Source organism: Bos javanicus, chromosome 26, assembly GCF_032452875.1.
Source record: "Bos javanicus breed banteng chromosome 26, ARS-OSU_banteng_1.0, whole genome shotgun sequence".
Taxonomy (NCBI): Eukaryota; Metazoa; Chordata; class Mammalia; order Artiodactyla; family Bovidae; genus Bos; species Bos javanicus.
This window is the reverse complement of record NC_083893.1, coordinates 34974182-34986496: the sequence shown is the minus strand read 5'-3', so window position 1 is coordinate 34986496 and position 12315 is coordinate 34974182. Positions and strand designations below refer to the sequence as shown.

At 41.3% G+C, this 12315-nt stretch overlaps 1 protein-coding gene across 7 annotated transcripts in view; it reads right to left on the bottom strand.

Annotated features, from left to right (window-relative positions):
• The window catches only part of ATRNL1 (attractin like 1), an 802849-nt gene extending 791322 nt beyond the window's left edge, over positions 1-11527 (bottom strand). For all 7 annotated transcript variants that reach the window (XM_061403577.1, XM_061403579.1, XM_061403580.1 and 4 more), the window contains exon 1: positions 11149-11527. In XM_061403577.1, coding sequence (XP_061259561.1) covers positions 11149-11444 — 296 coding nt within the window. In that variant the 5' untranslated portion in view covers positions 11445-11527. The remainder of the gene's footprint in view (positions 1-11148) is intronic.
• Positions 11528-12315: the final 788 nt, after the last annotated feature.

Sequence of the window (12315 nt, the reverse complement as noted above, 5' to 3'; positions counted from 1 at the left end):
TTTACAAGGATAATGTATGGCAAAATCAATACAATATTGTAAAGTAATGAGCCTCTAACTAAAATAAATAAATTAAAAAAATAAAATAAAAAACAAAAAAAAATAAAAGGATAAGGAAATATTATGAACAACTTTATGTCCATAAATTTAAAAACTTAGATGAAATGGACTCATTTTTGTTAAGGTACAATCTGCCAAAACTCATTCAAGAAATAGATAAAATGAATATCCCTGCACCTATTAAAGAAACTGAGTTCACAGTTTCAAGCCTTCCACAAAGAAATTCCAAGCCCAGATGGCATCACTGATGAATTTGTCAAACATTTGTGAAAAAAGTAATACCAATTCTACATAAATTATTCCAGAAAACATAAGAAAAGGGAGCAATTTATAACTCACTTTATAAGGTTAGCATCATACCATGATAAGGAAACCAAAGACATAACAAGAAAATTACAGAGCAATCTCTCATCAACACATAAGCAAAAATACTCAACAAACTATTATCAAATTAAATCCAACAATATATAAAAAGTGTTCAGTTCAGTTCAGTTCAGTCACTCAGTCGTGTCTGACTCTTTGCAACCCCATGAATCACAGCACGCTGGGCCTCCCTGTCCATCACCAACTCCCGGAGTTTACTCAGACTCATGTCCATCGAGTCGGTGATGCCATCCAGCCATCTCATCCTCTGTCGTCCCCTTCTCCTCCTGCCCCCAATCCCTCCCAGCATCAGGGTCTTTTCCAATGAGTCAACTCTTTGCATGAGGTGGCCAAAGTACTGGAGTTTTAGCTTCAGCATCAGTCCTTCCAATCAACACCCAGGACTGATCTTCTTTAGGATGGACTGGTTGGATCTCCTTGCAGTCCACGGGACTCTCAAGAATCTTCTCCAACCACAGTTCAAAAGCATCAATTCTTCAGCACTCAGCTTTCTTCACAGTCCAACTCTCACATCCATACATGACCACTGGAAAAACCATAGCCTTGACTAGATGGACCTTTGTTGGTAAAGTAATATCTCTGCTTTTGAATATGCTGTCTAGGTTGGTCATAACTTTCCTTCCAAGGAGTAAGCGTCTTTTAATTTCATGGCTGCAGTTACCATCTGCAGTGATTTTGGAGCCCAAAAAAATAAAGTCTGACGCTGTTTCCACTGTTTCCCCATCAAGTTCCCATGAAGTGATGGGACCAGATGCCATGATCTTAGTTTTGTGAATGTTGAGCTTTAAGCCAACTTTTTCACTTTCCTCTTTCACTTTCATCAAGAAGCTTTTTAGTTCCTCTTCACTTTTCTGCCATAAGGGTGGTTTTGTCTGCATATCTGAGGTTATTGATATTTCTCCCGGCAATCTTGATTCCAGCTTGTGTTTCTTCCAGCCCAGCGTTTCTCATGATGTACTCTGCATAGAAGTTAAATAAGCAGGGTGACAATATACAGCCTTGACATACTCCTTTTCCTATTTGGAACCAGTCTGTTGTTCCATGTCCAGTTCTAACTGTTGCTTCCTGACCTGCATATAGGTTTCTCAAGAGGCAGGTCAGGTGGTCTGGTATTCCCATCTCTTTCAGAATTTTCCACAGTTTATTGTGATCCACACAAAGGCTTTGGCATAGTCAATAAAGCAGAAATAGATGTTTTTCTGGAACTCTCTTGCTTTTTCCATGATCCAGTGGATGTTGGCAATTTGATCTCTGGTTCCTCTGCCTTTTCTAAAACCAGCTTGAACATCTGGAAGTTCACAGTTCACGTATTGCTGAAGCCTGGCTTGGAGTATTTTGAACATTACTTTGCTAGCATGTGAGATGAGTGCAATTGTGCAGTAGTTTGAGCATTCTTTGGCACTACCTTTCTTTATAAAAAGTGTAATACATTGCAAACCAAGGAGTTTACCCCAGGAATGCAAGGTTGATTAAACATTTGTAAATCAATCAATTTAATTCACCAATATTAAAACACAAAAGAAGAAAAATCAAATGACTATCTCAATAGACGTAGAAAAGAATCATGTGACAAAATTCAATACCCATACATGACTATAAATGGAAAAACTCTCAGTTCCTCTCCTCCAGTGTAGAAAAAATTCCAGTTCTTCCCCACCGTGTATTGTTCCTGGTAAGTCTCCTTTTCTACTCACACCACTTTCACTTTGGTCACCAAATGTATGGCGGTTTTTCCCCCATTACCAAGGAATTCAGCTGAAGCTCCAATACTTTCGCCACCTGATGCAAACAGCCAACTCGTTGGAAAAGACCCCGACACTGGCAAAGACTGAAGGCAGAAGGAGAAGAAAGCAACAGAGGATGAGATGATGGGATGGCATCACCAATGCAATGGACATGAACTTGGGCAAACTCCAGGAGATGGTGAAGGACAGGGAAGCCTGGGGTGCTGCAGTCCATGGGGTTGTGAAGAGTCAGACATGACTTAGCGACTGAACAAAGACAACAGCCAAGGAACTCACAGACACCAGAAGGGTGTCCAACAATTCAACTCAATTCTGGAGTTGAACAGGAGACAGCATCAGATTCCACAGGTTAAGGGTTCAGTCCTATAAAGCTCCCCCCTCAACTCTGACACCAACTACAATCCCATTTAACACCTATGCTTCTGACCAACTAGCCTCAGACAGCGGGATCCAAACATCTGCTCCTCGTATTGGATCAGCTTGCTACAGAGGCTCACAGAACTCAAACATTTTATTTACTAGATCACTGGTTTATTATACAAGTATATAATTCAGGAACAGCCAGATGGAAGAGCTACATAGGATAACGTACGGGTGATGGGGTTCAGAATTTCCCTGCCCTGCCCAGGCACATCACTCTCCCAGCACCTCCAAGTGTTCATCAACCAAGAAGCTCTCCAAACCCCAAACTTTGGGGATTTATGGAGGGTTGACCATGTAGACATTGTAGATCATTATCTCTATTTTCAGCCATTCTCCCTTCTCAAGAGAATGGGGGACAGGGCTGAAGAGTCCAAGCTTCAAACAATGACTTGGTCTTTCTGGTAACTAGCCCTTATCCAGGAGCCAACCAGGAGCCCGTGAGTCGCCTCATAAAAACACAGTATGATCACCAGGGAAATTACAAGGGTTTCAGGAGCTCTGTGTTAGGAACAAAGGTAAAAGAACATCAGAACACGAGATGCTTCTAGTACTCTGATCACTCAGGAAATTATAAGGGTTTTAAGAACTCTATGCCAGGAACCAGGGGCAGATCAATATACATCTTCCATTATCACATAATGATCAGCTCTCAAAATTACGAACAGCAGAGAACTTCTTTAACCTAATAAAGGGCATTTATTTAAAAAAAAAAAAAAAAAAAAGGCCTGCAGCTAACATGATACTTCATGTTTAAAGATGTTTAAAGACTGAATGTTTCCCACCTAAGATTGGAAACAAGGCAAGGATATCCACTCTTCTACTCTTATTCAACATCAGGTAGAAGGTCCTAGCTAGGGCAACAGAACAAGAAGAAAAACAGGGGATGTAAGGGGAAAGGAAGAAGTAAAACAGGTATGACTGTAGCTACTGAAACTGAGTTTAGCAACAATGCAGAAAACTAGGTCAACATACAAAAATCAATTGTTATTTATATGTAATAAAAAAGAACAACTGGAAACTGAAATTAAAAGAAACACTATCAATTATAATAGCATCAAAGAATACAAACTACTTGGGTACAAATCTAACAAAATACATTCAGGATCTGTATCTGAAAAGAAATCAATGAAAACCTACATAAATGAAGAAATATATCTGTTAAAGGGCTGGAAAACTCAATATTATCTAGATGTCAATACTACCCAAAATGATCTCTTGAATCAACACAATCTCAATCAAAATTCCAGCTTTTTTTTTTAAGAAATTGACAAACTGACTTTAAAATTTATATGGAAAAAGCAAATGAACTAGAATAAACAAATGAATTTTCAAAAATAAAAACAGTTGAAGAAATCTCACTATCTAATTTCAAGACTTACTATTAAGATTCAATAGTCAAAAAAGGCATCCCCAGAAGGACAGACACATGGATCAATGGAACAGAATAGAATCAAGAAACAGATATAGAGATGACCAACCAATTTTCAATGGAGCAAAACATCAATGAAAACAGGATAGCCTCTTCAACAAATGCTCACTCCATAATGAAAAGGGGAGCAATTTACCAATAGGATATAATATAAAATTTCATGCACCTAATAACAGAGACTCAAAATACATGAAACAAAAATAGATATGACTGCAGAGAAATAGATAATTACAAAGTTATAACTGAAGATTTCAATATACCCTCTCGATAACTGACAGAAACAGACAGAAAATCAGAGAAGTTTTAGAAATCTTGAACAAAACTATCAACCAACTTGACCTAATTGAAATTTACAGAACACTCCCCCATCAGTAGCACAATACACACTCTTTTCACATGCACAAGGAATATTTACCAAAGTGAACAATACTCTAGACAACAAGTTTAAGTCCTATTCATACAGCCTTATACATATCAAATAAATTGAACTTCTAGCTATAACTATTAAATGAACTGAGTTTATATTAAATAAATTAAATTCAAACTTAAAGAATTAACTCCAAGTCTTGAGGGCGTCACTGGTGAATCCTACCAAACATGTAATGAAGAAATAATGTCAGTTCTACACAAACTTTCCTGGCATATTGAATAGGAAGGTCCCAGCTCATTCTATGAGGCCAGCGTTACTCTGACTCTGAAACCAGACAAAGTTACTACAAGAAAAGAACAAAACAATATCCTTCCTGAACGTATACACAAAAATTCTTTAAAATTTTTAATAAATCAAATCCAAAGAGTACATAAAAAGAAAAATATATCATTTCAGATGAGGTTCATCCCAGGAATGTAAGGCTGGTTTAATATTCAAAAATTAAGCAATATAATTCATATTAAGCTTAAAATGAAAAATTATCATCTCAACAGATGCAGATTCCAATCTCAACTCAATTCCAATAAAAACTCTCAGAAAACTAATAGAAAGGAACTTCCTCAATGTGATAAAAGGGATTTACAAGAAACTGACACATACTATCATATTTAATGGTTAAAGATTGAATATTTTCGGAACAAGACACAGTCAACTACTCCTTATCACCTGTATATATCATTATAATGGAGGTTCTAGCCAGTGATATAAGGCAAGGAAAAGAAATGAAAGGCATCCAGATTGCAGAGAAAGGGCTTAAAGTATCTTTATTTGCAGACAACATAATCAAGTATGTAGAAAATCATAAGGAATCTACAAAAACTACTACTACTACAAACAAGTAATTTTAGGAAGATCTAAGGATACAAAATCAAAATACAAAAATGGAGGGGGGGCATGTAAAATGAATTGGGAGATTAGGATTGACACATACACACTTTGAGGAGAAGGTAATGGCACCCCACTCCAGTACTCCTGCCTGGAAAACCCCATGGACAGAGAAGCCTGGTGGGCTACAGTCCATGGGGTCACAAAGAGTTGGACACGACTGAGCGACTTCACTTTCACTTTTCAGTTTTCATGCATTGGAGAAGGAAATGGCAACCCACTCCGGTGTTCTTGCCTGGAGAATCCCAGGGACGGGGGAGCCTGGTGGGCTGCCATCTATGGGGTCGCACAGTTTGACATGACTGAAGCGACTTAGCAGCAGCAGCAGCATATACACTTTGATACTATGTATAAAATAGACAACTAATGAGAACCTACTATATAACATAGGGAACTCTACTCAATGCTCTGTGGTTATCTAAATGGGAGGAAATCAGAAAAAGAGGGGATACATGTATACATATAGCTGATTCATTTTACTGTACAGCAGAAACTAAATGCAGAAGTAAATAAAAATGGACTCAACCTAAATGCAAAGTGTAAACCTACAAAAATTCTAAAAAAAAAAAAGAATTAAAGAAAATCTTTCATTTAGACAAAGGTTTCTTAGATACTAACACCAAAAAATAAAAAAAAATCCATAAAAAGAAAAACTTGAGAAGCTGTAATTCATTCAATTTAAAACTTCCATCCATTGAAAACTGTTGAGAATGAAAAGAAAAGCCCCAACATGCAAGAAAATATTTGCAAATGACATATCTTATAAGGAAATAGTATGTATAATATGTAAAGAACTTATAAAAACCAATAATAAGAAAAAAACAATTTTTAAAATGTGCAAAAGATCTGAACAGACACCTCACCAAACGAAACTACAGACGGCAAGTAAATACATGACAATATATTCAGCATCATTAGTCACTGAAAGTTAAAGGAAAGGTGCTCAATCGTGTCTGACTCTATGCAACCCTATGGACTATATACTTCATGGAATTCTCCAGGCCAGAATCGAACCCAGGTCTCCCGCATTGCAGGCGGATTCTGAGCACGGAAGAACTGATGCCTTCAAACCATGGTGCTGGACAAGACTCTTTAAAGAGTCCCTTGGACAGCAAGGAGATGAAATCAAGTCAATCTGAGAGGAAATCAACCCTGAATATTCACTGGAAGGACTCATGCTGAAGCTGAAGCTCCAATACTTTGGCCACCTGATTCGAAGAGCGTGACTCACGGGAAAAGACCCTGATGCTGAGAAAGATTGGAGGTAGGAGGAGAAAGGGACGGCAGAGGATGAGATGGCTGGATGACATCACCAACTCAATGGACATGAATTTGAGCAAACTCCAGGAGATGGTGAAAGACAGGGAAGCCTGGCGTGCTGCAGTTCATGGAGCTGCAAAGTGTTGGACGCAATTGAACAACAACCAGGAACTTTTGAGAGTGACTAATATTTTTAGGATCTTGACTGTGATAACAGTTTAAGAGGGGCATACACACATCAGAACTTTTTAAATTGTAGTTTACTGCATGTCAATTATACCTTGATTAAGCTCTTAAAAATAATTTTTTAGAAAAAAATTTCAACTCTAATTATTCATTTTCAAAGTGCTACAAAGAAAAACAGTGCTCTAAGAGTATATAATGAGGAGTCAGGTAGTCTGAAGAGTTAGAAAAGCTTCCTTCAGACACTAGGATATGCTAAAATTTGAAGGATGCTTAGTAATCAGTCAAGCAAAGACCACACAGGAAAGAGGGCTCAGAGAGATGTAACAGTATGTGTGAAACGCCCTGAGTCCAAAAGCAATGTGGCACTTCGAAGGCACTTTAAAAGGCAGGAAAGCTAAAAGAATGTGTCCGTCATCTGCTAAAGGAACCAAATTATGCAGACACATGGTCTTGAAAACCATGCTACTCCAAGTAACTTATCAGCTGGGAATCTCAGAAACACTCAATTTAAATTATTATAAAACTCCATTGTGTGATTTTCATAGTTGAATAACATGAAAAGAACCCATGCATATAAATTACATATTAGAATCAGTTTGAAATAAAGACTTGGGGACAGGGAGCATTCAATTTAAACATCACGGTTACTGATAGCTTCCCTATTATTATTAAAAAGGATTCCAAATGATGTATGTGTATATACACACATATATTGGGGAGTTTTAGCAGTAACTTAGGAAAAATATTTACACATTTAACCCTACTGCTTTCTACTTACAACAGCAACCTCACTCCTGGTAGTATATCTTCATTTTGCTGTTAAAATAGAAATAGATTACTTCTATTATAAATGTGTGAAATTCATTATCCATATTTGACTGATCAAAGAGGTTTAAAAAAATCTGCATACATTAAACATACAGCAAGATTTAATAGATGATTACAGGAATATTCAACAAATACACTTTAATAATAAATTTAGATTTATAAAATATTTAGAATATAATGAGGTATTTTCCAATCTCAGAACATTAATCTCAACTATTTTCTTTACCTAAGAGAAATTAGAAGTCTTAGGTTCCTAAGTCATATAAGCAAAAAAATGTCCAAGTATGAACTCAAATTATAAATGTATATAAACATAAATCTCAACTACTCTACAAAAGTAATTCTAAAAACCTAGCTTATAACAGAGTATTATTCATTCAAATAGAGTTTGTAGCAAAATGCTTTCTAGCCCAATGTTATACAATGCTGCCCAAGTAAATGTAATTCAAATTTGCATATATTTCATATATCATATCCTTGATTATTGTATTTCAAATTGGCACTGTCCTTTCTGATTCTCAGTCCTAAGTCTTTCAGTCTAGCTTTGGCTAAAGATCGGTGTTCATTCTGTTTTACCTAGCTGAGGAATGGCCTACAATCTGAGAGTTTTATTCTTTTCAAATGGAAAGAGAAGGCTGAAATCAATCCTAAGAGAACTGAAGCACCACTTTTGATAACATATTTGCTGCTGCATTTCTCCCCCCAACCATCAATCTTCCCTTCTAAAGAAGCATTTGAAGAATACTCATTCCCTAGTGAAATCCCTACACTAGAAAAAAAGAGCTAAGTTACCATGGAACCAGCCAATTAATTTTGACACCTGCTTACCAAGATTGATCATTTTTGATGTCTGTGTGTAAGGTTGCTATCCTTCAGTTTAGTAAAAGATTTTCAAGATAATTAATGAAGTGAGAATTTCCAGTTAAAAGTCTTTCCCACTGTGTTATTACTTCAAATATTGGATAAAACAAGCCAACATTCTGAAAGAAACCTTTCTTAGCTTAGCAGGTACTTTACCCGAAGAAATCTTTTCTTCCAAATTGATTCGTCCCTTTAACATTAAATACTTCTTTACCCTAAGAGTATATATAACAGAACACAAAGAGTTGTACCAGTTATATTTACTCTAATTAATAGCTGGTACTCCACAGAGAATGAAAAAGTACTTACTAATAGAGTACAATGAATCATAGGAAATAGCTTCCAAGGAAATGAATATTCAATGATTAGTCCAGGGTTTATTGTTATTTAACTACATCTGTATTTTAAAAAAACTATTCCTCTTTTACTCACTAATGTATTGTTTATGAACAGGCAACCATCTCTCTATACTATTCAAGCCGGTTTTAACTTGATCTGTGACCTTTCCTACTAACTGGGACAACATCTGCTAGTGAGGTTACAGGCTGCTGATCTAGCTGATTAACAATTCCACTGCTATACAATGTAGACAGAGGCTTCTCAGGACGGCAGCAATTTTTGTCCTCTTTAGACAAACAGAGCAATTCCAACCAAAGGCCAATGTTCCTAAATTACATATGAATCAGGCAATCTTTCTCTTTATGTAAAAACAGATATAAAAAACGTATGTGGTTTTTTTTTATTACTGACTACCATTTTTTCTATGTTCAAAATCCTCTATTGCCAGGTAAAGAGGCTGGGCTGGCTGTTTCGATCAAAGCAAAAGTTTAAGAACACTTAAGTAAAAAAGACTACTAACAAGCCCAGTTCAAAACAGTATCTTTGTGGGTCTTGAAACATTTTTTAAAACTTTTAATTAGTAACTCTACTAAATTTTTTAAAGTATTTTTAAAAAACAAGAGTATTACACTGATTTGTGAAATTACGAAGCTAGGAAACATTTCAACTTATTTCTACAAAAGAATTTCATAAAACTTCATTCTGAGATTTCACTTCCAAAATCTTGCTGTTAATTAAACAGTAAGATCTACTTAAATTTAAAAATCCCCTTTTAAAAAATACATTTTTACAATAAGGTTTCAAGGACTTGTCTTAACCAGCAAGTTTAAAGAAAAGGGAAAATACGCTGTTTAAAACTCCCAGGAAATTTTCCTTTGATACCTAAGTAAAGGGAACCATGGGCTTCCCCAGTGGCTCAGTGGTAAAGGATACATCTGCCAATGCAGGAGGCACAGGTTTGATCCCGGGCTGGGGAGGATCCCCTGGAGAAGGAAATGGCAACCCACTCTAGTATTCCTGCCTGGGAAATCTCATGGGAAAAGGAGCCTGGTGGAATATACAGTTCATGGGTTTGCAAAGAGTCTGGTCACGACTTGGTAACTAAACAACAACAAAGGTGAACCATATTCTCATCTCTGCCTTAGAAGCCAAGCAGATACTCCACTTAGACTTGGCTATCACTGTGACAATAAGTAACCCACAGAATGCAATTTCTGAGCCACTAACCCAGCCAGCAAACTTGATCTGAACTATCTGGATGACACAGAAGTTGACTTACTTAAAGGACTGTACTGCACAAGTTGTCAGATGGATACCCTATTAGTCTCAAGTATTTTATCTGCTGCTGCTGCCCCACACTCATCCATTTCTTTTCATATCAGGCAGCGACGCAATACACATGAACCAATAGGGGACAAGTATTTTTACTGCTGTAAAGCAAGCTCCATTAGGGCCTTAAGCTTCCGAAAAACCGAAGTGATGCTTCCACACAATAGCTGAGAGTTAAATAACCAGTTAGGAATATCTATTATCGCCACCACATTATAAAGTCCAGGTATTTCATCCCTTTATCTAACTCAAAGTCACTCTCTATTTCTCAATCCAAGATTCTTTTCGCACAATTCAGCACAGTAATACTGGCTAAAAGTAAACGTTCTGGAGTTAGGCTAGCTGATTTGGATCACAATTCTCCCATCAGTACTGTGTAATCTTGGGCAAATTACTTAAATTCATTACCACGATTTCTCTCTGTAAAACCAGTATAGGAATCCTGTTACTAGGAACTCTTTAAGGAACAAATGTGATAACCCACGTAAGGCACTCAGAACAGTGTTTGGCACATAGTAAGGTCATCAGAAATTCGACTTATGATCACTGTTACTAAATACACTAACAAGTTAGCAGGGGTTACCTCTAGAGAAGGGAGTAGGCTGGGGAAGAGGGAGATACCGGCAAACCAGAACTTTTAACCTTTACACTTCTGCAATGTTTGAACGCTTCACAATGCGCAAGGATTTCATGACTTACGTGCATCATTTTTTATTGAAAAACAGTGTCCGCTAACAAAATGGTGTTTGGCACCGTAACTGAGTGCCAAATTTTTGACGATCAGGGAAAAAGACGGGCAGCGGACAGGTAGACCACCCGGAGTGGCTTCGCGTCCACGGCGGTCGTGCCGGGCGCTGGGCGCAGGGTCGGGATCTCCGAGGCGCGGGGCCCGGAGGAAGGCAGCGCTGGGGGCCGCTCCCAGCCCGGGGACCCCGGACCAAGAAGGGACGGGGCGGGGGAGGGGAGGAGGGTCCGGCGAAGGCACTTACTTGAACCTGCCCTGGCAGTGCTGGCACTGGTCGCCCACCCATCCCGGGTCGCAGAGGCAGGTGGAGTTGACACAGCGGCCCGAGAAGCAGGAGCCGGTCCTTTCGCAGGGTTTGGACTGGGACACCTGCGCGTAGAGCGCCAGGTAGATAAGGCCATAGCACAGAAGCCAGCTGTTCCCGTCCAGCAGCCAGGAGGAGGCGCCCCCGCCGCCGCCGCCGCCTGCCGGCCGAGCCCTCCACGGCCCCGGGGCCGCCGGCTGCGGGGGGCCAGTGCGGGCCCGGCCCCCCGGCTCCATCTTCCCGAGCGCCCCGGGCTGGCGGGGCTGCGCTGGCGGGCGCCGACAGGGATGCTCCAGAGGGGAAACCCGGCCGGAGAGGAAACCACCGCGCCGCCGCCGCCGCTCCTCCTCCTCACCGGCGCCTGCCCCAGTCCCGCTCCCCGGTCCGGACGGGCAGATCCCAGCCGCGCTCGCCTCCGCTCGGCTCCCTGCAGTCGCGCTCGGGCATCGCCTCTCCGTCCGCTGACCTTGTCCGCTGCAGGCCGAGCCCACCGCCGCGGCGCCCGGGACCGGGCGGGAGGCGGGGACCTGCGGGAGGGGGAGGGGACCCCGCGCGCGGCCCCGCCTCGCCCGCCGCTCGGGCCAACAGCCTGGGCGCCCCGCCGCGCGCGCCCGGGAGGGCGGGGGGCCACGGGAGCCCCCCGAGGTGGGCGCGCCCACCACGGGAAGGGGTACTCGGGAAGCGGGGCTTCAGCCTCGTCCCGCCCGGCCGGCCTTCGGCGGCCCCCCAGCAGCCATCTGCTCTCCGGTGCCGCTTTAGCCAGACGCCAGGGCTGCCTCTAGGGCCCGCAGGGTGCGGGGCCACCTCCCGCTCGCGCGCGGGCCTCCGCTCCTCCCCGCCGGGCCCTGCGCGTGGTCTCGCCCCGCCCCTACAGAGACCCGGGACTCCCCCCGGCGCGCGCGCGCGCGCGCACCTACCCCGCCCGGCCCGCCTCGGGAGGGGAGACCGGCCCCCCCAGGTGTGGCCCCCAGCGCCCGCGGTGCCCTTCCCCTCGGGGCCCCGGAGAACCCGGCCCCGCGCCTCCGGATCTCCCCCCCGCGACACCCCACCGCAAACGAAAGATCAGAGCGGGACCGGCTTCGCAGCTTCAGCAGAAAAGAAACCCTT